The sequence below is a fragment of the Macaca mulatta genome, chromosome 15 (genome assembly GCF_049350105.2).
Source record: "Macaca mulatta isolate MMU2019108-1 chromosome 15, T2T-MMU8v2.0, whole genome shotgun sequence".
Lineage (NCBI taxonomy): Eukaryota > Metazoa > Chordata > Mammalia > Primates > Cercopithecidae > Macaca > Macaca mulatta.
In genome coordinates this window covers 97,338,559-97,364,895 of record NC_133420.1, presented here as the reverse complement: position 1 = coordinate 97,364,895, position 26,337 = coordinate 97,338,559, and the positions used below count along the sequence as shown (strand labels likewise).

The 26,337-nt window shown below is 39.4% G+C and overlaps 1 protein-coding gene across 28 annotated transcripts in view; it reads left to right on the top strand.

Annotated features, from left to right (window-relative positions):
* SMARCA2 (SWI/SNF related, matrix associated, actin dependent regulator of chromatin, subfamily a, member 2) overlaps positions 1 to 26,337 on the top strand; it is a 222,486-nt gene that overhangs the window by 131,577 nt on the left and 64,572 nt on the right. For all 28 annotated transcript variants that reach the window (XM_077966143.1, XM_077966133.1, XM_028835203.2 and 25 more), the window contains 5 exons: positions 1,011 to 1,177; positions 7,279 to 7,442; positions 12,842 to 13,069; positions 16,554 to 16,631; positions 21,172 to 21,390. In XM_077966143.1, coding sequence (XP_077822269.1) covers positions 1,011 to 1,177; positions 7,279 to 7,442; positions 12,842 to 13,069; positions 16,554 to 16,631; positions 21,172 to 21,390 — 856 coding nt within the window. The remainder of the gene's footprint in view (positions 1 to 1,010; positions 1,178 to 7,278; positions 7,443 to 12,841; positions 13,070 to 16,553; positions 16,632 to 21,171; positions 21,391 to 26,337) is intronic.

Below are 26,337 nucleotides of genomic sequence, written 5' to 3'. Positions count from 1 at the left end.
TTTCTCAAATCCTTCTGTCTCCTTTACCCCTCAGGACCTTTATGCATGCTCTTTCCTCGCCCTGGAATCTCCTCCTCTCCACCCCAGTGCCCCCATTCTTCACCTGGATGCCTTTTTACTCATTATTTCAGGTTGTAGCTAAAATGTTATCTCTTCAGGGAGGTCACCTCCGACACTGTAAACCAGTGGTTGGCAAACTTTTTCTGTAAAGAGCCAGATTGTAAATATTCTCAGCTTTGTGGGCCATAAAGTGTCTGCCACACCTGCTCAGCACAGCCTCTGTAGCGTGAAAGCAGCCAGAAAACAGAGAGGCGTGAGTGTGGCTGTGTCTGTTTTTATTTATAAAAACAGACAGCAGACTGGGGCCAAAGGTTGCCAAACTGCTCTGATCTAAAGAAGGCATCACATGTTGCTGTGGGGTTTCTCATTGGAACTTGTTATTTTTATCGTATTTATTACAATTTGTAATTATCCATTTAGTAAAATGAGACTGTATTTTGCTTATTATTATATACATGGCTAGCACTGTGCTTGGTACATAGTAGGTGATCAATAAGTATTTAGATGAATCTTAAGTGCCCTGAATTAACAATTTAAAAATGTGTATAATTAATAAGGAGGGATTTACAGAAACATGGCATATATTCACGCACACGCGCGTGTGTGTGTGAGAGAGAGAGAAAGAGAGAGGGCAAGGAGAAAGAATAAGTTGAGAGAAAGACTGTGAAAGTATTAAGAACATGAAAGTGGTTCCTTTTCTTTCTAGAACCTGTAATCATACCTAGTATATGCAATGCACTTTTGATGGGTTTTATATGAATATATTTTCCTTTTCTGCTAAATATTCTCATTGCTTTGGAGTTCATATTCATTCATTCATTCATTCATTTCACAGTCACTTATTGAATGTTTACTGTGTACAAAGGATTATATGAAAAACAAAGCAATGCTGGATTTTTCAAGAAGACAGAAGTAATACTGTCTTCTTGTTTTGCATTTTTTGGGTTCAGGGCTGAACTGTATCGGGCCTCAGGAAAGTTTGAGCTACTTGATCGTATTCTGCCAAAATTGAGAGCGACTAATCACCGAGTGCTGCTTTTCTGCCAGATGACATCTCTCATGACCATCATGGAGGATTATTTTGCTTTTCGGAACTTCCTTTACCTACGCCTTGATGGTAAGTGCATAAGGCATTAGGCTCAGAAGCCATACTACTGAAAATGAAGGGATAATGGGCACTTAGATCCATTCTCAGCCAAAAAGAAGGGGTAAAATTGAAGAATTGACTAGCAGCATCGGGTGCAGTTTTTCTAGATAGCAATTTTTTGCATCCTTAAGCTTTAAATAAGCTGACCTCATTTGTGCAGCTGCATAGCCCACATATAAACCAACACAAATGAGTTTAGAGTCACTTATGAGTATCTAAATAAAATAAAATCAAACTAAACTAAAATTTTGAAATCTTCCTTGCTCTTAAAATTGATTGTTACCTATGTGCCAAACATATAGAATACGTTGACACACCTTTAACTTTTTCAGTTAAAGGCATATTTTAAGGGGATAAAGGCTATGTCACTTTTCTTTGTAACAATACAATCATTCAGTTAAGATTATATTTACCATTAAAGCTCCTCTCTTTCTAAATAAGACATATCCACATATTATGTTATTAAGAGACGTGATTTCATTGTTTCCTGGATTTTGCAAGCTATGTAAAATACTTGCCTGGTTTTAAGAGTGAAATTTAAATACCATGTCCTAAAAATTAGTAAGAAAAAATATTAGTGGAAGAAAATATGATTTTAGGGATAATCCCTAAATTATTTTACGATTTGGCTATCAGCTATAATATATTAGAGGTTGAAAGTATCAGCATTTATACACAATGGCAGGGCACAAATATGGCATTCAAAGAGTGGTAAGTAGGAATAGAAGTTAATTTACAGTCAGGATGCTATTTAATCCCTGGGTAGAAAAGAGGATACTACTAATACCGGTATTTATCTAATGCAGTATTACTGCTGTTAAATGGGAAATTTAAGGTTTATGTTTCATTAAAAGACTTTATTTTCAATCCAACATTTTGTTTCCCTTTTGCCCTTAATTGAATGTAATTGGATATAAACCAAACTTAGACTTGCTGTATGTTCTCTGACTTAAGGTTTTAGATGAATTCTCTTTATGGTCTGCCTCTTAGGGTATTATTAATTAATTTTCAAATTAATTATACCATTTGACAAACTTGATTATTTTTATTTTATTTTATTTTATTGTTTTTATTGAGACAGAGTCTCACTCTGTCACCCAGGCTGAAATCCAGTAGCATGATCTCAGCTTACTGCAACCTCTGCCACCCGGGTTCAGGTGATTCTCCTGCCTCAGCCTCCTGAGTAGCTGGGATTACAGGCATGTGCCACCATGCCCGGCTAATTTTTTTGTGTGTATTGTTAGTAGAGATGGGGTTTCACCATGTTGCCCAGGCTGGTCTCGAACTCCTGACCTCAAGTGATCCACCTGCCTTGGCCTCCCAAAGTGCTGGGATTACAGGCGTGAACATTGATTATTTAAACCCCTTTACCTCTCCCCTCCAAATTACTTAACCAATGAATGGTTAAGTAAATGTGAATTCTGAGTTCACAAATACATTCCTATTAGGCACAGTTTTTCTCTGTTGGCAAATTTCCTTTATTGTCTCTTCTTCTTTGACTGGATCCCTGCCTCTGGAAAGAGGGGAAAATTCAGCACTCTTCCTTCAAGAGATAAACTGTCCTTTACCTACTGCTCAAGTGAGGGGCTGTGGGGCTCTCTTTTCCCCTGAACTGACAGCCCCACACAGGTGTCCTGTATAACTATCACTTGCTACTTTGTGGCATTTCATTTCCAATCTCAGGTCTCTGAGGACTGCTCCTTTGGAATATTTGCATCTATCAGACTGGTAAGAGTGAATTCCTGGAAACAAATTGCTTTCGTGTTTTCTTGTCAGCCTGAGAGGTTCTCTTTAATCATTTGTTGGCTGCTGTCCTTTTGTTATTAATAATAATAGTCACAACAGTTAACATGTATGGAACACCTACTCTGTGTGGGACTCTGGGCCAAGCATTTCATGTGCGTTATTAATTTGATTTTCTCAATAAATAAGCTACTATTATCCCTGTCAACCAGTGTGCCATTATGATGCCCATTTAATAGATGAGAAAACAAAGGTATATGGTGAGACCAGGTTCTAACTTGGATCTCTTTGATTCCAGATTAGCTCAGTTTTAGCAGATCCAGAGAGGTGTACCCCATCTCTGAAAATACAGGCTGCTTCTCTGGCTACAACATTTTAAGAATGATTTTGAACTTATTTAAAATTTTCAGTTGAGTAATTGCAAACCACCATGCACTAGAGATACAGGATGGATGAACTATTCACTGTTCCTGCTCTCAGAGTCCTTAGCATTAGGTGGAAGGAGACAGACAAGCAAATTGCCTAACATGTTACAGATGGAATTGAAAAGGCATATTTCCGTAAGAAAGAGCAGCCATTCCTTTTAAGGGTGGACAGAACTAATGGACAAACAATCAGTATACACACAGATAAGTTAGTACACACACTTCCAGCTGAACCCCCTTCTGTCCCCCATCCCACCACCCAATTATTAAAATGACTTCAGATTTTCACTGCTGAATTTGATGTCTCAGATTTTGACTTTAGGGGAAAAAAAATCACTTGACAAGAGCTAAGCAGAAATTTTCTGCAAAGATTATGGTTGCATGAATAAATTTAGCTAATACTCCATTATAGTTTTTGTTTTTACTGGAAATGATTTTTGAGTGAGAGCAAGTGGTGCTCTCACTTGTTTTATCCCAGAAGACAATACTTTCTAAAAGTCACTGAAACTAAGTTAAAATTAGTCATCATGAAAGTCTGACAGTGTGTTCCTTCTGGTAAATTCTGTAATTTTCAACACACTTGCCCTATTAATTGTATTCTTATAATTGGTTATGTATCAAAGTCTGAAAGACCATGAAACTGATGTTAGTTTTGAGCACGTTAAATCTTGTGCCACTTGCAAAGAGTGTCTGCCTTTAGATAGACTCTTACATGGTCGTTTGAATCTCCCTGAACAATATTAAAGATTGCTCATGATCAGCAAAGATCTTGACTTGGAAATCTTTGACGGAAGTGGTTTTCTAGCAAATTCCAAACCTTGTGATGAGAAATGCCATTGTTTTGTATGAAAAATGACTTAATCTTTTTTATTGTTTTTTGTAATTTGTCAAGTTCCCAGCTATTTATACAGTTTATTTTATTTTATTTTATTTTATTTTATTTTATTTTATTTTATTTTATTTTATTCTATTCTATTCTATTCTATTCTATTCTATTCTATTTTGTTGAGACGAAGTCTCACTCTGTCACCCAGGCTGGAGTGCATCTCAGCTCACTACAACCTCCACTTCCTGGGTTCAAGCGATTCTTGTGCCCCACCCTCCCGAGTAGCTGGGATTACAGATATGTGCCACCATGCCCAGCTAATTTTTGTATTTTTAGTAGGGACGGGGTTTTATCATATTGGCCAGGCTGGTCTTGAACTCCTGACCTCAGGTAATCCACCCACCTTGGCTTCCCAGTGCTGGGATTACAGGCATGAGCCACCGTGCCTGGCCTATACAGTTTAAATACACACGAGATACATGGTTGGCCTATTTGCTTGAGGTATCTGGTATAGGGTCTGAAAACTCCTTCGACCAAATAATTTTATTTGGATATTCCTTTTGTTTTTCAGTGCTTTATTTTGCATGTAAGGTTATTTCATCCCAGTAGGCATTGGTTGTATTTATATCTTATGTTACTGGCGAGATCCACGTCTGTTCTGCCCACGTGCAGTAAATCAATCACTGTGACACAGGTTTTGCAAAGGAGAAAAGATTTATTCACAAGGGAACCAAGCAAAAAGATGGAAGAACAGCCCTCAACTCTACGTCCCTGAAGATAAGGCTTAGGGATATTTACGGGGTAAGGAAGTGGGGTGGTGTAAGGCACAGGGAAAGGTGATTGGCAGTGGGGAAAAATGAAGTCACAGGTTAATTCTACACAAGCATAGCCAGGGTTCATGGCGTTTCCGAGGACATACATGCAGAAAATGACAGTGTTAGCGTGATATGATGGTGGAGTTCTTGGCTCTCCGACATCAAAAGGCCATCTCTTGGGCACTTGCGCTCAGGCCTAGTTTAAGGGTCAGTGGTGTCAACCAGTTTGAAGTGGACAGAGCTGGCTAAAGTTCCTGAAAAGCAACTGAAGTAACAACCATTGCCATGGTGACATATGCATGTTATCTGTAAAGCAGCCAGTGAAGGTCAAGTTTGAGCATTCAGCATCAAGACCTTCAGCTACCGCAGCCTTCAGCTTCACAGAAAAAGAGAAAACAAAAATAACAAAAAGCAAGAAACCAAAAGCATGCAGGGCAGGCAGACCTGATGAGATTAACTGTTTGGTTCCATTAATCCATGTGATTATCAGCTGGTTCATTTTCAGTTAATCAAAAACGGTTGAACTTCTGTCCTGAGAGTATAGATGTATAGTTTTTGTACCCAGTTGTCAGAAACAAAGATGCCATGATCTCTTCTTTCCCCATTTTAGAAGGAATTTTTGGTTTCTGTGGCTTTTCATTCAGTTTAAGGCAGAGGAGAAATATGTGAACCATTAATCCATGTGAGTAATTTTTAAAAAAATTCTTGCAGCTGGAAAGATGATAGAGGTTTCATGGCAGAACATATCTTCCATTAGCATCGTGAACAGATAGTTCACCATGATCTCAGAAAGCCAATTCTGAAAATAAAAGAAAAAAGAGCCCCACACTTGAAAGCTCACTCATCAAAGCATGTTTAGTGCTCCTCCTCCAAAATCTAAACTCAGACAACTGATTGTGTCGGACCTCACCAGTTCACTAAACTGGAAACCTAACGTAGAAAGTAAATTGGGTCTAAAGAATGTGACTCCATTAAATGAGGAAAGCCCCCAAACCCCTCATTCCTAATCCTTGTTTGCTGTATGCAGGGAAGTGATTTGTCTTCTCCCTCCTCAGGAGGGCATTTGTTAGTTTTATTAAATGTGAAAAACAGATTGTCCCCAATTTTGAGAACTTGGCCCTCATAGTAACTTGATTCATTAGCTGTAGTCACTTAAATGTTTTAATCCTCTGAAATAAATTGCTCGTATGTTTTCATCCTTAAAAAAAGAACAGCATGTAAGAATAATATTTGAATAGCAGCCGGTCAGGGACTATCATGTAACATGCATACATATTTCCAAACAACCTAAAGCCTTTTTTCAAAATTCAACATCTAAGTGTTTCTGGTGAAATATGTTCAGATGGAATACTGGTGTTTTTTTTTTCTTTCTCTCCCCTTCCACAATGCACTTCATGAAATGGCTGGGTAAATACATTACACATACATAATATGTAATTGAGTGGCTCATCCGAAATGCAAGAATGCCCCAAAAGTGAGCACCAGACTCTAAGGTTTGGTCCTCTCTGCTTATTCACTCTTTTGGAGCCTCCTCAGACCCCATGGGGCAAACCACACCCAGGTGTTTAACATGCTGCTCTGTTTAGTTGGTTTTGATTTAGCATGCTTTGAACTCAACAGAGCGGGATGTTAACGTGAGAAACAGACTAAGAGATTTCTTGTTTTTTGTTGGGGGGGGATTATTGTGGCTTTAAGTCTTGCTAAAAAGGATAAAATTATTCCATTTGCAAAAAAAAAAAATTCATTCATAATTTATGTTTTTACCAAACGGACCATACTTCAATCGAAATGGTAAAGCAGTAGAAAAGAACTTTCCTTTTTTTTCTATTTTCTTGGCATAAAAAAGTCCTTGCTTTAATGCCTATTGGCAAAGTTTCTCTAAGCCATTATTACAGTTTTAAGTGCACGTGTGTGTGTGAGAGAGCGAGAGGGAGAGAGAAGAAGTGTGTATGTTCTTAAAATTATTTGTTATAAATCACAGAAATAAATCCAAAAAATGTTTTCATTGTTTTAGGTGAAAGTAAGGATTTTGTAAAATGTGTAAAGTTACAAAGATGCCTCGTCAGAAATGTTTAAGCTCTTTTTTTTGTAATTGCAAAATGTTCAAAGTTTTTTCCCAGAAGTACAAAGCCCTGGAAATTACCTCATCAGTGTTAGGAGGAGTCTGGGTATATTTCTCGAAGGAAGCAAGCTTTTTTGTCTCGTTCTGTGCCATTTTCAGACAAGAGTTAATTGGCAAATTAATTTTTCTGATCCCCTTAGGCACCACCAAGTCTGAAGATCGTGCTGCTTTGCTGAAGAAATTCAATGAACCTGGATCCCAGTATTTCATTTTCTTGCTGAGCACCAGAGCTGGTGGCCTGGGCTTAAATCTTCAGGCAGCTGATACAGTGGTCATCTTTGACAGCGACTGGAATCCTCATCAGGTCTGTATGTCCCACTCAGGTGTCCAGGCCTCCCTCTGGAGAGCAGCTAAAAGATGATCAGTTTCATTATTCACATTTACAGGACAGAGCAAATATCTAGACGAGTGGGCCGCTGCTTTCTTGGAGCCAATTCTGGCTGTTTTCTCATCTCCCTTAGAGCATAGATACGAGGTCCCACATATGCCTTTGAAGAGCTGAAGTTTGAGGTAGAAAAACTTAGTTTCTGCTTAGTTTTAATCCCATCTCTTGGGATTGCCATTGAACAAAGTATATTTAATGAAGGATAAATCAAAAATGTTGTAAAATCATAGCAATAAGAACAATAGCAACCATCATTTATGAGCCCCTGAATCTGTGTCAGCCTCTTGGGCATTTTTTCATTCAGTTTCACAACAACCCTGTCAGACAGTTAATATGATTTGAATCTTTGCAGTCAAGGAAACTGAATCCTAGGCAGGGTAAGTAACTTCCCCAAGGCCAGTTAGTATTATGGTAGTTAACCTTTTATTTTGTGTTTTGTTTAAAGTCATCATCAAAACATATTCTAATGAGCATTTATTGTTGTAAAGCTCTTTTAGCCAGGTAAGTTCAGGGCTATCCTATTAAAGCAGTACTTTGATTTTTTTTTTTCCAATTGAGTGGGTCTCTTATGGCACTGGTTTTCTAAATTACTCTGGGAGGTGAGGCATCTGCCTGTAGGATATTGGGTAGGATGATATTGGTCAAGTTTTGATTCATACTGGAGCAAATGTTGAATTCAAAACAGTAAAAATGAAGACCAGGTGTGGTGGCTCACGCCTGTAATCCCAGGACTTTGGGAGGTCGAGGCAGGAGGATTGCTTCAGTCCAGGAATTTCAGACCAGCCTGGGCAACATGGTGAAACCCTGTCTCTACAAAAAAATACAAAAATTAGCTGGGCACAGTGGCACTTATACCTGTAGTCCCAAGTTCCTCAGGAGGCTGAGGTGGGAGGATTGCTTGATCCTGGGAGGCAGAGGCTGTAGTGAGCTGTAATCGGACCACTGCCCTCCAGCCTGGGCGACAAAGCAAGACCGTGTCTCAAAAAAATGCAGAAAGAAAATGGCAACTCTCACATAGGAGTATGAATTCTACATCAGCTTTTCCTAGGCTCCTCACTGAGCCCTGGCTTTCTCAACAGTCACACTATCTCACTGGGTTGCGAAGATTGAGTGGCAATGCCATATAGCGTCAGTTTTGGCAGGAAATAGAGTTCAGGGGTACATTAGGATTCTAAGGAAGCTTTTAAAAAATATACATGCCTGCTTTCTGTTCCCTCCCACCCCACCCTAGTTTTCTTATTCAGTGGAGCTAGCTGCTTCCTTTGAGCGCTCCCAGGAGATTCTGAAATAGATTCTCATACAGATGAGGACCACTGATTTAAAGACTTAACTGTGGGTCCAAACCACCACCACTGGGCCACTGCGTGTACTTACCATTCTCTGTAGGTGAATAAATTAAGGCGACTATTAAGATGTTCTTATCTTGAAAAGGATTGGGAACCACCAGCACAGAATATATTAGTTCTAAGTCTTCAGGAAATATGGTTACATATTTTTATAAATATATAAAAGTGTTTCATTCCAACGGTCAGGTAGAATTTATATTGATGTGAGAGATCTGCAGTTTTCCTTTTTGGCATTTTGGATTCAGTATTTCTTCCGTAAACATTTATTGAGTGTCTGTTATGCAGCAGGCACTGAGCTAGGCTGGGTATCTAAGAGGGAGGAAGGAAGATGTGATGTGACTCTTTGACTCCTCTCCTCCTGGTGTGCTCAATGTGATTGGATGTTTAGATTATCCTTCTCGCTGGTACCTAAGTATTGAGGACCATCTATAGGTGAATGGAGAGTTTGCTTGTCTTCTGTCTTCAGAGGTAAGCATTTCCACTGACTCTTAGATGTTTACCTTCACTGGCACAGTATAAATTCTAAAAGCCACTGTTCCAGGAAATGCTAATTTAACCTGGAAAATAACTCTGGAACATCTTTATGATGTTCTACCCCACCCCAACTCTCATTTTTTTTTCTTTCTTTCTCTCTAGCTCTGTTAAAAACTTTGAGTTCTAGAATCAAAGTAAATTACAGTAACAAGAAATAGTTCCCTCTTAACTACACGTGAACTAAAGCTTCGGCAGCAAAACACAGGATCCCAGATTTTCTCTGGTTGAATTTACCACAGGTCCCTCACACTGGGCCTCTGCAAGTATTTCTAGCTGCCACAGGTAGATTTGCTTCCACCTGATTAAATAAACTGAGCTGACCAGATTTTTCATCTGTCGCTGAACATGACCATTAGTTTGGTCAAATTTTTCTTTTTCAGGAATCAGTGATTTTAGAGTGATAAAGATCCATCTGAGTTTTCATTTAAAAGGTACAGAACTCTACTAAATATTGTTAGGCACTTTGCATACCTCACCTCAAGTAATCCTCAGAATATCTTATACATAAGGAAACCAGTCAATGTTAGCTTGCTCATGAGCGCCCCATCAGGATCATTCACACCCATGTCTGTTTAGGTTTCAGTTTGAATCCTGGGTTTGAGCTCTTTCTACCTTGCACCCTTGCATATAGATTGCATAGCCCCCAAAATGAAAACTGTGGAGGTGTTTTTATCAGGTTAATTTCGGCATGCATTGAAGAAAATTTTCTGTAAGTATGCATTATCATATTGAATCAAAATTAAGGCACATTGGTGAAAATAGGGGATTAATTTGACATAGGTTGACAGATAGAGGCCTTAATGTTGCTAATTGAGGACCCTACCTAGAAGCAAAAATAGAACTCAGGATTGTGGAATTAATGAAAAAATCACTACAGGTTGCCAAGACTCTCATTTCCAAACTGTTGATTAGAAACATGGGTTGGTGCTTGTGTTTTTTACCTGTGGAGCTGCAACTCTGTTGCTATTACGGAATGGTCAATCACATTTAGCTTGCAGACCCTCTTCTCAGATCAGGCTCTTAGCTTCGAGTATTATCAGACCTAAGTCAGTGTGATGAAGTTTCAGACCACCTAATTGAGATTTCAGAAATATTGAGTAATCCATCCAATAATTACAGCGCTTCTTTGTCACAATATTTCCCCCCACACGTCAGCTTAGAGACTCACAAGCTCACATTGCATTACACTTCTCCACCTAGAAATATTAGCTTTCGTGACCTTCCAATTAGATGGGTGATCTGAAACACACAAACACACATCACTGCCACCACCACCAAACAAAACTAATTGCAGCAAATTCCCAAGGATTCTGTAATGTCTTACTTTGTTCGTATGTTGTCTATGTGCTCTGCTTCCTCATCTACTCTATTCATATTCTGCTGCCCCCTGCAATTAGTATTTTTGTGGTTTTGTCAGCATCTTCTTGGACAAGGGTCAGCCATCTACTCCTCACGGGCTCAGTCTGAACTGCCACTTGTTTTTGCACCCCTGCAGGTGAAGAATGGTCTTCACTTTTTAAAGTATAAATTAGAAAATGGTGGGAAAAAAGAATATCAGCCTTCTGGTAAGAACAGTTGTTCAATTTTTGCTTCTGGGCCAGACAGCCTAGAATGTTTACTAGTGCGCCCACTTTAGAGACTATTTGTTGGCCTCTGTTCCAGGAGATAGTGAAAAGCCTGATGACCCAGAGCTTGTCATCTTGACTGCTGTTAGCAGTTCTGGTGAAGATAGGTTGAGAGGGACGGTTGAACTAAAAGCTTAAAAAGGAACTTTAGGGTGTTTTAGAGTTTTTTGTCCCCTTTGGATTTGAATGATCCATCTCACATTCTTCTCTTTAGAAAATAATCTAATATAGATGGGTCCCAGCTGTTTTCATGGCTTAGCACTATGATATTGATATTAACTTATTCAAATATCTGCCGAGGAAAAGCTTTTGCCTAATTGGCTACTTAATTTTAAAGGTCCCTGCAGCAAAAACGAATCTCCAACCTTTTGCCTGCTGCCTTCTTGTGCTACAATAGGTGACCAGGAGACTTGTCTAGTCAAGAAGACGGGTTTACAGCTGTTGAGCATCAGCTCTGTACAAACTATGGTGCCAGGGCTGTGGGATACAGAAAACAGACCTTTGCCCTAAAAATCTATACAGTCTAATGGGAGACATGTGTAAACAACTAATTAGCATCAGCCCAGATAACATCACCTGGACCGCAATGAATAAAAGCCATATGCCAAGAAGTTTTTATTATGTAGCTGTAAAATTAGGTAACTCTGCTTCATGGACTCATGAAGGTTTTTATTTAAAGATTTCATTAAAGCTTTTTTCTTATTATTAATATATGAGTAACATTTAAGGCAGAAAAAAACAAAATGTAAGCAAAGTGAAGAAAATGAAATAACACCTATAATCTTATCACCTGGAGATTTATGTTGTTGGCATGTTGGTGTTTGTCCTCCTACCTTTTTCTTGATATAGATAAATTTGCACATGTAAGATCAGAATGCACACGGTTCTTTTTAACTTGTTTTCACTTATTATAGCTTTGTGTCATTAAATCTCCTACAATATAATTTTTATGATACTTTGTTGATACGTACATATAGTAGGATCCTATAATTTATTTAACCAATTCATTATTGTTGAATATTTAATTCTTTTAAAAAAAAAAAAACATTAGAGATAACAAATTATTCTGAGAAGGTACATCCTTATTTCTAAATCTTTGTGCATATCTATGATTATTTGTTTAGGATACATTTCCAGAAGTGATACTTCTGAGTCAGAGACGTAGACAGTTTTAACACTTCTAATAGGTAGTGACAAATTTCTGTCCCCAAAAGTTCACCAGTTGACTACCCAACTAGCAATCCTTTTCATTTCCCAAATTGAAGACTGAGTCTTTGATAAGGTTAGGTTCTAGGAAATTGACTACCTGAGCAATCACTGTGTGTGTATGTGTGTGTGTGTAGTAAGATGTATGTATGTATAATACCTGAATGTACAACAACTCTGATATTTTTAAAATAATCTTCAACACATCACACCAAAGAAAAGGTGTTTCTTACAACTTAAGGTTAGTTGTAGGTGATATGTAAGTCATAATTCTGACATTGGACACTGGTGTCTTGTTTTTTGTTTTAGATAGGGACTAAATCTGATGGGGAACCTAGAGACAGATAAAAACAATATGATAACCTGGATTTCAAAACCCGAGATTTATTTCAGTTGGCTTGGTTAATTTAAACCCAGGTTTCTTCAACTAGGAGTGACATTGAATTTTTCCAAACGTAGCTTGCGTATTTTTAAAATGTAAGCAAAATCTTGCTTTAGTGAAGGTGAAATACATAACCCTTCCATATTTCCCTCTGGGGTGGGGTCTGGTTTGGGATTCCTATGCCAGGCATCTCAGTCCTCATAGCGTATTGTTCCCCCGAAACAGGATCTGCAGGCCCAAGACCGAGCTCACCGCATCGGGCAGCAGAACGAGGTCCGGGTGCTGAGGCTCTGTACCGTGAACAGCGTGGAGGAAAAGATCCTCGCGGCTGCAAAATACAAGCTGAACGTGGATCAGAAAGTAATCCAGGCAGGCATGTTTGACCAAAAGTCTTCAAGCCACGAGCGGAGGGCATTCTTGCAGGCCATCTTGGAGCATGAAGAGGAAAATGAGGTATTACAGAAAGCCCCAAGTTTATGAAATCAAACAGTGGCCTTTTGTCTCTGAAGGACTAAGAATAATCCCTTTGTTTAAAGAACTTCCTGGGCTAGTGTTAATGAAAATGAATAAATAAACTGCTGTTTTAGATCCCAACCACAGAAAGCCTCTGAAAGTTATCCAAAGTGAGTGTCTTAAGAGCTATTGCTGGAGGAACCTCAAGGCTTGGCCTGTGGGTGCTCCCTCCTTTTTTCCAGGGTGGGAAACCCAGCTGCTTTATTGTACCATCAGTGCTGCCTTCTGTAGGACAGACGCAGAACTGCAGAGAGGATACTTTAGGGACAAAATCAGCCGGACGAGACAAGACATAAATGGAAGGGGGCCTCTTTCTCCCATCCTTCAGAGCCCTCCGTCTCTTTCGCCTTTTGATCAGGGATCGCAGAGCTTCAACGTGTTTGTAGGACAAACCTTCACAGCCATCTTCTGCCCATTTAGCTATACTTGCTCTTGGAAAGCATGACCTTAACCTATACTTCAAATTTTTCTTTAAGAGCTATCTGAAGGTTGGGAAAAATACTGGTTAAACAGTCTTTATTTGTCAGGGTTGTATGAAGAATGCATTGATTAGGTTTTTATTAGGGGAATGTTGGGTTGTCATTTGTATTATTTTTAGATTGCCAGCGTTAGTAATTTTATAATATTCATTCCAAAATGGATTTGAAATAGATTTTTAAACATATGTATATAGTGTAGCAAACTACAGAATATCAGCAGCAGTCCTTATCATAAAACTGACTGGGGATGAACATATTTTTTGTGTGTGCCCATACTTATAAATTGAAGAGTAAGTTTACCTTACATATTCATGTGGAATACTGTTTTAATTGCATATATTAGATATAATTTGATTTTTGCCTTAAACAGGATATGTATTTTTTCAGTCTTCTGTAAATTATGAACCTGAGTCTTTTAAAAGTCTTATAAACAAATACTCCTCAACTTACAATAGTGTTATATCCCGACAAACCCATCATAATTTGAAAATATCAGGACATGGCCCCATCTTAAGTCTAGTGGAGTACTGAATGTGCATCCCTTCTGCACCATCATAAAGTTGAAAAATCCTAAGTCCAACCATTGTTAAGCCAGAGACTGACTGCATATATATATATATATATATATATATATATATATATATATATATTCTGAAATGAATCTAAATGTGAAGTAGAGCTTGATATTTAAAGGAATCCTGAAATGAACCCATTTGCAAATTGAAGAGCACTTTTGTATTATGCCTCCTAATTTGTCGGTCTTATATTTTTGATTAGCTATCCACTGAGTTTCATGAAAATGATGAAAAATACATATGCACATGCACTCACGATCCACACACATTTGAAAAATTTTTATCTCAATTTATAATTTCTGATTCTAGAAATTGAATATTTGATACAGATATGGAGTCAGATTGTCAGGTGATTTTTTGTTGTTGTTGTTTATACACTTGGACATTTCCAACAGAACAATATGGTGAATGATCTATACTGTGACAAAGCAGATGTGAGCAGAGCTGACACTCAGCCTGTCATCTCCACTACATTTTTGCTTATTTGTTTTGTGTAGGCCTTGTGAAAATAGTACCTGATCTGGTTGAGAATCAAGGAAGCCTGGAGTTTTCCAGCCTTCCTAAGCTGCAGGGAGATGCTGATCTCTCCTGGGCCCGAGGGCTGCCAGGTGGGGCCTGAAGTGCACTCCCCTCCCAGTTGTCCTGCCAGCAAGGCTAGCTGTGAGCAGCCTTGCTGAGGCTCCCTGTCCCTTCTTGGCTACCAGTGTGTCAGACAAATGTTACCATTTTCAGGGGGGCCCGTGTCCTGATGTAAAGATGTTTGAAAACACCGAGAGACTGCCGTCAAAGGCTCTGGTCCTGAAAGATCAGGACAACGTAGGCTGGCATCACCGTGGTTGACGTGACCATGAAGTGCTGGGGCACAAAGAACCCAGGAAGATGCATTGTGTACTTCCAGCCATTTGGTTTTCCATGAAGGTCATAAACGGGCAGGCTTCTTGCCACTTTACAAGAGAATCTTTTCATCTTGGGCATGCGGTCATCTAAGCCCCTCATTGTACAGGTGATGAGAGGGTAATGTGTGGTTCTAGGAAGAAAGTAGGCAAAGCAGGACATCTGTTCACCAGAAGAGACATTACCAGATATTTTGTACTGTGAAGTCTGAACCCACTCCCAGCTAGTCTGTGTCCTTGTCAGATGAAATGTAATATTTAGACAAATTGACTGTAATCAATCTGGAGGTGAACTAGAATAAGTTTTTCAGAAATAATGATTATCTTGAATTGTAGATTTTTTACTTTAGTGGATTGCATTCATTTCTAACACTTATTAAGTTCCTGCAGTGCGAAAGGCGTTATCTTGGGAGCCGACATAGTCATCTCATTTGAGCTGCTAGTACACTCATACTCTTTCTCTAAAACAAGTTGCTTCTTTTTGAACATACAGTTTGTGAAATTGGATGTTTGAAGTTCTGTGTTTTCCCCTTTCTTCCCTCAGCTGATACACTGAAATTCCCCGTTTGATTTTTAACAAGCCCACTCAGCATATTATAAAAATAATTTGGGAAGATAAGTCCTATAGCATATGCCCAACTTTTAGAATCATTTTTTGAAAGTGTGGAAGTCATGCCATAACATTGCTGAAAATCCTGAGAACTGTTGGTTTCTGAGGAATTAGCAGAGAGATAATGTATCTTTGTTTGACATAATATAAAATGAAAGTTTTAGCCCATATGTAATTGTTTTCTCTGCTTCATTTAAATTATTTTAATTAAGTATAACTTCGAGGGTTTTTTTTTTTTTTGCTACTGATACCTTTTTAGTTATCCCATCCATAGCTCCAATCATCAACAATAATAATGCCCAAAGAAATATATTAAACACACTTCAAAGGCTATATATTTGGCACATATATGTGGTTTTTATCGTCTTAGTGCCTAGTAACAAGGTTTCCCATACTTACATTTTTTGTAAGTATTTGAAAATAAGCATTTATATTTGGCATAAGGTAAATGGAGTTAAAAGAATTAATGTCAGGTACTTTTTCATATGGATTTCCTTATTAAAATCTTACATCCCCCTGTGAAGTAGATGTCATACCCATATGACCAATGAGGTCACTGAAGCGGGGAGACATGAAGTAACTTGTTTTAAAAGTAACAGAATCAAGATACACACCCAGGAGAACTCATATTTCTTATAGTGCACCACATTTCCAGCCTGAACAGATTTTGCTCTGGGAAGATGGTTTTAATAGCTCGTAAAATAATAATGGCAAGTACTAAATCCAGCAACCCCTTCCCTTTTCTTTCTGGCTTGAGAAATGGGACCCCTCTGGTCTGGAGGACAGATCACTTACTTGTTTGTACCTTGCCCCAGCTGTCCAGGCTCTCTCCTAAAACCTGTTAAATCACTCTGTTTTTAACCCCAGGAAGAAGATGAAGTACCGGACGATGAGACTCTGAACCAAATGATTGCTCGACGAGAGGAAGAATTTGACCTTTTTATGGTAATGTTACAGAAAATCATGAAAACAAATGCTTTATTCCTCTGCCCTTTTTTCTGTTAAGTAGAATGTCTGGAGCCTGCGTGCCTGGCAGAACTTCATTCGTAAAGCCTATGCCTTTCCTTCAGTTCAGAGGCTGCAAACTGGCTGGAGTTAGCCCGCAGACATATTTTGTTTGGCCCATGCAGCGTTTTTTAAAATTTCCCATTCATTGCCAACATAAAAAAGAATCCTGATTTCTGGCTTCTCTTGAAAAATGAGATCGGGCAGTACCAGGCCCACATCTTTGTGTGGAAACAGTTGGCCAGGGCTGAGTAGCAGCTGCACTCTCTGGACAGGCCTTGTGGTCTACAGCTTACCACAAACCCCCTCCTGCTCCCAGTTCGTTTCTAATCCCAGGCCAATGTCATTCAGGAAGCCTACCTGGCTCCTATAGGCATTGGAACTTACCATGTCCTTATAGGATCAAAGCAAACATGCTCCTTAGGGAGATAGGTGGACAACAACAGCTAAAACAGCACAGGTGTGCCTCTTCAAATTGTTGACGAGAGCCTGCTTAAATGAATGGGAACCTTCAAGGTGTGCATAAAGGTGTAGTCTTCATTTAAGGATCAAAACCAGTTGGATTTCCCTCCAGTATCTTCAATCATTTTTATCTTCATCAAAGACTGATTACAGAGGGAGTAAATAGAAACCATAACTTTGGTGGATGAATGCTGCAGAACCCTAAAGTTAGAGGCCCCAAATTTGAGTGCCATCAGATCTTACATGAGTAATTTGCATGTGTGAAGCAAGTGGGCAGAGGCAGGTGCACTGGAGATGCTTTGTCTATGGGAGCACAGAGCTGCAAGGTAGAAATGTGAGACCTGTGTCGTCAGAAATGACAAATTTTCAAGGGGAGCTGGAAGTATAGTCTTTTATATGTGATTTCTAGATTTTAAAACATTGCAACGAAATTCAACTTTTTAAGTCATTATATAACACTGCATGCCAAACAAAACACAACTGTGGGCCAAATATGATCCACAGGGTTTGCAATCTCCACCTTTTTAGCTGAGACAGAACGGAACTCCAGCTGTTTGGAGAGGCTTATGTTATTTTGGGGTTTTGTGTGTGCGGCTTTTTTTCTGGGAACATTGATTGTATATAATGATCCACAATAAAAAAAATACGTAATTCTTTCTCAGAAAAAGGCAGGTAGCTGTGGGAATAACTCCTAAACTGGAATATGCACTTCCCTTTCTCCGTCCATCCCCGAAATGAACCACCCTTCCCAACTAAAGCCATTTCAGAGAGGAATGGCAGTAAGAGAAAGACTTAACAGCATGGTCAATGTAGGGCATTCATAAAATCTAAATTTCTTAACTCACACTGGTCACCATAATCAAAGATGACAATATTCTGTATTTAGGGAGGTTAAGGATACACATCAGAAATAGACATCCTTTCTCTCCTTGAAGAACTAATTAAAGGCAGGTTACTGGGGAACACCCAAGCAAGAGGCCCTCAGGTGATCACTCTTAAGCAATAATTCAGCACTGCTAACGCCTCAGATACTCTCAAGACACTGGAGAGGACAAGCTGCTTGCCATTATACAAATTAGATTAGGCCCAGAAATGGAGAATTCCATCAGCATCCCTGAAGTAAGGGGGTAAGTGTACTTTTCTGCCTTACTTTGGGCTATTTGTAGAAATTGAAGACCTCAGAAACGATCTGAATGTCTCGGAAGGCACAGCCTTCTTTTAACTTGGGACTGTTTTACCACTCAAAGAACAGGCTTGTAACACAGGTGAGGCTGGCTAGGGAACACTTTTTGTAGGCACTTTGATTTTGTGAATTTTCTGCTTGTTTCTTAAAGGCTGGCTTCTATTTTGAGGATTAGATAGATTTTAGGTTTGGTTTAGTTTCTTCTAATCCACTGGCCGCCTTTGGCCAATTCACTATTCCTTAGCATCTCTACCTGGGGGCAGGAAATAAAATTTGAATCTGTATCAGCTACAGATTAAAAAGTTTGGTGAGAAACAAGAATGGAATGTGAGCTAGGATAAATCTATGGATTTTAAATATTTAAACTCTTTATCCTTTATTAGAAAAGAATGAGTTCTCTGTAAAATTAATGCAAACTTATTTGATTTATCATAGATGCTGTGGTTTACGCTTGATAAGCAGACAGTTTCTTTAAAATAAAACCTTTTTTAAAAAGCATGTCTTGCTTTCTCCTTCTCAAAATGTGACTTCAGAAAAAGTTACCTTTTATACCAATTACTTAGGAATTTTACCAAAAAGATCTTTGGCAGCTCAAGATATGTATCTGAAACATTTTGCTAACATACAAACATTAAGCTTGTAGATGCTATGTTCTCTACAAAGGGAAAAAGCACTTTTAAAACTAATTGTACTTGTAAGTATAAGGTTAATAATCAGATCTCAAGCCCAATTATTCACAAAGTAACTACATAGTAAGTTTGACTTTTGCCTTAATGTTGACTTAAGATTCTATATTGGTATTTTGTGGGTAGAAATCTCTAGGGAGAGATGCAGTTATTAAGACTTTAAGCTTATCTTATTTAATCGAATCTACCTTTCCTAAAAGAAAAAAGAAACAAGTGCATAATTTCCTTTTCTGTCAGAAAAGATTTATTTTCTCAATTGTGGACAAATATATTAGTAATAATAATGCCTATAGAAATATATTGATTAAACATACCTCAAAGGCTATTTTTGGGCATAGATAGTAGTAGCAGTAAAACCAAAGACTGAAATGGCAATATTTTGTCATCTCAGTATAGGACATTAACAAAAAAGTTTTTTTCTTACTAGCTATCTAATAACTATTAGGAGGTTGCCTCATGAAGCCCCTCTCTAGATACTGCTGTAAACAAGGCAACCTCTGTGTGCCAATTAGGAAGGTTTGGTGGATCCCATTTCTGATACCAAAGCATTAGAAGACAGGATTAAGCATCGTGAGCTAATTATAGCACATGACAGAGCAGGGTGCCCACATTTATCAACCAATGGGATTTCACCCGTCTCCCAAGCCTACCAGATTCTGGAAATGTAATGACTTCCAAAAATGTGGAAGAAGCATAGTTTAAAGGGCTTTGACCGCTAATTTTAAAACAGGTTCTAAGGCTGGGTGCTGTGACTCAAGCCTGTAATCCCAGCACTTTGGGAGGCCGAGACGGGCGGATCACGAGGTCAAGAGATGGAGACCATCCTGGCTAACATGGTGAAACCCCATCTCTACGAAAAAATACAAAAAAAAAAAAAAAAAAAAAAAGTAGTCGGGCAAGGTGGCAGGTGCCTGTAGTCCCAGCTACTCGGGAGGCTGAGGCAGGAGAATGGCGTAAACCCAGGAGGCGGAGTTTGCAGTGAGCCGAGATCGCGCCACTGCACTCCAGCCTGGGTGACAGAGCGAGACTCTGTCTCAAATAAATAAATAAATAAATAAAAATAAAATAGGTTCTAGAGGTCATATTTGGGTATGCATAGATATTTATTTACATTTTATCAGTTTTAGCTTTTAAGAAAACATTATATTGAATCCCGATTTCAGTACGGTAGAACCAAAGGAAGAGGGAAAAGGTAAATAGCAATGATTGATGGTCCATTTCATTGTGGAAATGACACATCTAGCTAGTGTTTATACAGAACTAATGTTGATGGAAATGTAGTGGCAGATTATTTTTTAAAAATCCATCGTATTGTTTAGTTATAGATTAAAGCCAAGTGTGTGGCCCTAAGTTTATTTACAAGTGAACTGGATTATTAAAAAGAGAGAAGGTAGGGAAGTAGGCATTTTGAAGGCTCTGAAAGGAAGCCATTTCGCTTACAACTAGAGTAGTTGGAACGCGGTTACCTCTGAGCTCTGTCTCTCTGTGGTATAATACTTTTGTAAGAGCACAAAGTTTAAAATGTAAAGAATTCAGGAGCATTCCTCCCATGAGCAGTGCCCACAAGGTATTGAAAATTTAGTATATTCATGGCCAACGGACTAGTGAAACCATTTATGTCTCTTCCACATGTCCAGCTGTGGTTAGCTATCTGTACTGATACCTTGGGTCACCGTTTTTTTTATTCCTGATTGTTCAATTCAAAGCACAACCCCTACTGAATAAAAGGAAACTTTCTTAAAGATCTTTCTTTTCCATACTCAAAGAATAAGTTTCTTCCAGGGAAGCAATGAGGTGTATAGCCAAGAGGTCATATTTTTAAAATGCATTCCCAATTTGAGTTTTTCCACTATTACTTGAAAGGGGAAGCTTTGTACACACACAGACTAAGAAAAGGAAATTCTTAAAGAGTACTTTTTAAATGTGTGAATAAGTTTCAAAAGATGGGTACAGAGGAAGGGAAGGGATTTTCCTTAGTGGAATCTCTCCCTAGATATTTAGGGATGAGCTAGAACAAGTCAACCAGGATGAGAGAGGTTGAAAGGGACCCTGCAGCCATAGGGAATGACTTGGGGAAGTTGTATGTACTGTAAAGTCTGTACCATACAGAAGCCCTGACTTTCGGTGACCCTCTTATTAATGTCTCCAGCGGATGGACATGGACCGGCGGAGGGAAGATGCCCGGAACCCGAAACGCAAGCCCCGCTTAATGGAGGAAGATGAGCTGCCCTCCTGGATCATTAAGGATGACGCCGAAGTAGAAAGGCTCACCTGTGAAGAAGAGGAGGAGAAAATATTTGGGAGGGGGTCTCGCCAGCGCCGTGACGTGGACTACAGTGACGCCCTCACAGAGAAGCAGTGGCTAAGGGTGAGTGTGGCTTTTCTAACCTGTTCTCACTAGCTGGAGTGTTTTTGGTGGCTTGGAGAAACTAGGGGCCTAGAGCTGGAATTTTCTGAGGAGGATGAGTTTGCAATCAAATCGAATTTTCTGAGGAGGATGAGTTCGCAATCAAAGGGAAGGAGCTTTTGAACACAGAAGATAAAGTCATTCTACTGTTGCATGAAAAGATAAAGTCATTCTGCATTCCAAGGCACTGCTTGGAAAAAATCCGCAGAATTTTTTTGCTAGAGCAGAACTGGCCATTGGAAGCACAGGATTATGAGAGCTATGAGACCTACTAATGTTTTATGACCAATTGCCTGGTCATGCCTCACTCTCCAACTGAGAATCAAAATGTGGAAGGGCACCTTAGAGATCTTTTTAATTGTTCCCCCTCACTTCATGGTCTTTAATCGAGGTTTTACTTCTGCAGGGTCTGCACAGATCTTTCAGGGATAGCAGAGTTTTTGCTAACTGTGTTGTTATTGTGTAGACCCGTAGTACTTTTAGAGCTGGAAGGTGCCTTTGTACTTGCTTGGTTTGATGAAGAAATTGAGGCCCAGAGAGGTGACATGGCTATGCAGGACACACAGCTGGTTAGAAAGCACAGAATTGATTCGGTGGGTGCTTATGTATCTGCATGCTTGATTTAGGCTTGATCTGATCTGTCCCTCACAAACACAGACTAGAGCCTGGGACTTGGGTCACCGATGCTTGGAAATGTTATTTGGGAGTTTGGTTATGTTGTTTCCCCTTTGGAAAATGGTGATTTCTCATTTTGACTGAGGACTGAAATCTCAGAATGTTCCCTGGGCAGCACAGAAATATCAAAATGCTCTTAGGAGTCACATGTGTGAACGCTGAGGCCCGGGTGACTGTTCCGTTTGAAGGGTTAGCTCTACTTCCCATTTTTGGGAGTAGACTTAGTACCTAGAAAGGCACAGCAACCTGGGACATGCAGTCCAGACACAGCCAGTAAATGCATGCTGGAAATAGTAAGTGCAGTTGGGTAAACACCAAGCAAAACAAAAGCTTCGGGGAGTTGTTCGTTTTATCCAAAGGGAATACAGTTCCCAAGCTTTGTGAAACATGGATTTTAGGACCCAGGTTTTAAGTAGGTAGGTGGGTAGAAAGGCAGTGGGCAGAATTTTGAGATTATATATCGATGGTGAACAGGTCTTGTCACCGCTTGAGATGTGATTTACTTAGGATGTTGTATGATGAGAGGGATGTGACCTGAATTTTGAAAAGATGGGGGAGCCTGTGATTCTGAATAGCACTGCTCATTATTTGTGGTTGAACAATTGTGTATAAAACATAACATTTGTGTGATTAGTTTATTGTCATATCCAGTCAAATAGTACAGTGACCTCAGAATATGATTTTATGAATTTTGTTTCACTATTGAGATTATAGTTATGTAATTAGGATTCATTCTATAATATGAAGAGTTTTTTGGTTAATATATATTTCTGAGCTTGGGAAAACTTTTATTTAAGCAATAAATTGAGTACCTGGAGTATTATTACAGCAGATGGGACAATAATGATCTGGGCCACCTTTTTTTTTTTTTTTTTAGACAGAGTCTCTCTCTGTCACCCAGGCTATAGTGCAGTGGTGCGGTCTCAGCTCACTGCAACCTCTGCTTCCCGGGTTCAAGTGATTCTCCTGCTTCAGCCTCCCCAGTAGCTGAGACTACAGGAGCACGTTACCATGGCTGGCTAATTTTTATGTTTTTAGTAGAGATGGGGTTTCACCATGTTGGTCAGGCTGGTCTCAAACTCCTGAGCTCAGGTGATCCACCTGCCTCAGCCTCCCAAAGTGCTGGGATTACAGGCGTGAACCACCGTGCCTGGCTGGGCAAAATTTTTAAAGCTAAGCTTTGATATGTTTACTCTCCAGACATTAAAAGCAAAATAACCTTGTTTATTGGGCAAGAATGTAGCTGAACTTACTTTTTTAAAATAATCATTGGGAATTACCCTTAAGAAAAACAACATTATGAATCTCAGAAAGTTTTCCAGTTTAAGACATCTGTTTTTTTTTTTCTCTTTTTCATTCAGTTTCTACCCCTGATGATTAACACAGTGCCTAGCATAAAGACTCAGTGAGTGTTTGTGAAAATGAAAGTATAAACTTAAGAGGAAAGGGAAAGTGACTAACTTATCAGCAGTGTTAGGAGAGCATTTCTCTTTTTAGTGCATCTAGTAGACTTCTTTTATCTACAGCACACACATTTAAAAATGGAAAATTAGTTTGTTTTACAAAACTACACTGTGAAAATTGGTTTTTATAATTGTAATTCTACAATGCCTTGCAACATACTAAGTCATCCAAGAAGGATGAAACTATTCTCAAAACAGCTTTATTGTAACATATCTTTTTGTAATCTAATCCTTTGAAAACTGCATGCCCATATTTGGTATGAAACTGGCAACTTGCTATTAACTAGGACATGCAATGGATGCAACATGCCCCATGGCCTAAACATGCAAAGTAGATGCTTCCTGTCATTGGTGTTCACCAGCAGCAATCCTATTTAATATTAGCCTGTTAAGCTTTTTTGATGATAAAATGATATTGAAGGGGTTCTCATGGGCCTGGATGTGAAGAGATGTTCTCTACTGGCTTATGATTTAACACATTGCGTGAACCCAGCCAACATGGCCTTGAAAGGGAGTTTGGCAAGGACCGTTGTGTAAGAAATGCTGTAACAGGGCTAAAATAATTCTTCTTTTTCCTGGCAATGTTTTACAAAGCCTGCTTGGCAGAGACATCGAAGATACATAGCATCGCAGAGCTGCAAGGCAGTTGAATGGAACAGCTTCCCATCCCTTGCTTAAATCACATTCTCTGCAATCTCTGTGCCAGGAGGCTGGCCATCCCTAAAAGGAAAAACTACCTTTTTTTTCTGTGTAGCCCCTGCAGTTCATGGTCAGCTCTGATTAATAGTTCTTCCTCCCTTTGAATAGAATCTTCTTTCCTTGTAGCTTCTCCTTACAGGCCTTGATTCTTTTCCCTGGGGTGAACAAAACAATATTTTTTTCTGTCTTTAGCATCACAGCCCCATGGATAAAATGTTTGCAAACTCATGGTAAGTCTGGATTGAACTTTTCTACCTTCCTCTTTCTCTTCAACTTTCCTCCTCCTTCAAGGCCCAGTTCAATTGCTACCCACTCTGTGGCGCCTTCACAGATAAATATTCATTGCACTTTTAATTGTCCTCTTAATATTTCTTTGCTTGTCCTTCAGTTACAGTTTCCTAGTATTCTCGGTAGTTGCCAACCTGCCTGCTTTCCTGACTAGTTGATAAGCTGGCTCTGTATCTTGTTAGAATTTAGGACTTCTGTGTACAAATACTAAGTGCCCATCAATTGCCAAATTGAAATAGCACTGGAGTGACAGATAAGGGTATAGATAGATGTGGGTAATGTCCATAGATGGACCTCAACATGCCCTGTCCATGGACCTATCCAGAAAAATAAATAAAAGTTGATTTGTCATTTCCATGAAAGTCCATAGTAGGTGTTCTTGATTGGTGAGGACACCTGTTCTCCATAGGGTCATTCAGAGAGCCAGGCTGACAGAGCCTCTGCCAACTTGGTCATCTCCATCCACTTGAGCTGGAAGTGGGGAAAACAACATGAAGTAGTGAGTATGGAAGTCTAATGGGCCCTGCCTAAATGGTTATAATTCCATTGGCTAGAACTTGGTTATGTGGCCACTCCAGCTGCAAAAGAGACGGAAATGTGGTCTGGCTGTGAGCCCAGGAAAACAAAATTTTGGTGAATATTTAGCTATCCCTGCCTCAGCACACTTAGGTTAAATTTAAGTGTTATGGTCACTTTCTTTGCAAATGGTGTTATGGTTTCATTGTAAACAGGTTTTATTTTATAATCATGGCATGCTAAAAATTCCTACAGTGTCCTTTAGAGAATCTGTTTAGTTGGTGGAATTTAAAATTTTTTCTGCATTCATAATGTTGTTTTTAATCAGGAGGATCACAATTTCAAACACAGTTCAGTTTTTTTTTTAAGGTATTTTATGTTGTTTTGAAATTCCTATTTCCACTGAGGAAACTTAAATGTCTTTAGTGTTAGCTGGTCTCGAGTTAGCGTCATCTTTTTGTGGTAGTCAGTTCAACATTCACTTACCCTCTGGGCTGTTTCTCTCTTCCCCTTGGGGCTCCCATCCCATCTTCCTCTCCAAGGTGGCATCTGGATAAAGATGTGGTGTTTAAGTATGGCATTGGGGGCGAGCATCCTGGTTCTTCTGCTCCCCATGGGTCTCCAGTGACCTCAGCATACAGCTGTTGGTCTGCTCCTGTCCTGGGAGGTCTTTACATGCAGCTGGTTTCATCTCATTGTTTTAGAGACCTTGATGACATGTGCTATTGAAATCGGGAGCCTGGCCACAGGCACTAGTTAGAAGCTGTCCTCCATTCTCACATCTCATAAGACCTCTGGCCTCTTTGGCCTCATGGTGCTCTTAGCTCTTTTGTGTTCTGTTTGGAAGTCTGCAAACCCTCCTTGACTGATTTCTCCACACTGTGCCAGAACATGCAAGGTGCAGTGAAACTGGCCCCTTCCTCAACAGTTGCTAAGTCACCATCAGGGGTTGTCAAACCTGAAGCTTCTAGAATCTGATGGTTGGGTGGGTCCTAGAGCTTTTTAAAGAAAGCAATTCAAAAATGTTTTAAGTTTGCAAATTGTATAAAAGTATGTAACTGTATTTGGGATCACATAGTGAGGGGTCCTCCTAGAGCTTTGGAAGGAGCTTGTGAGTGAGAGGCCTAAAGCCCAAGCTTCATTAGCTTTCCAATAAATCCACCTTTAGCAGTTTTAGTGCCTCATTCTCTTCCTCTCCACTCAACCTCTGCCTCCAAACACCCCAGGCTTGGATTCTGAAGGGGGAGTATTGCATTTCAACCCAGCT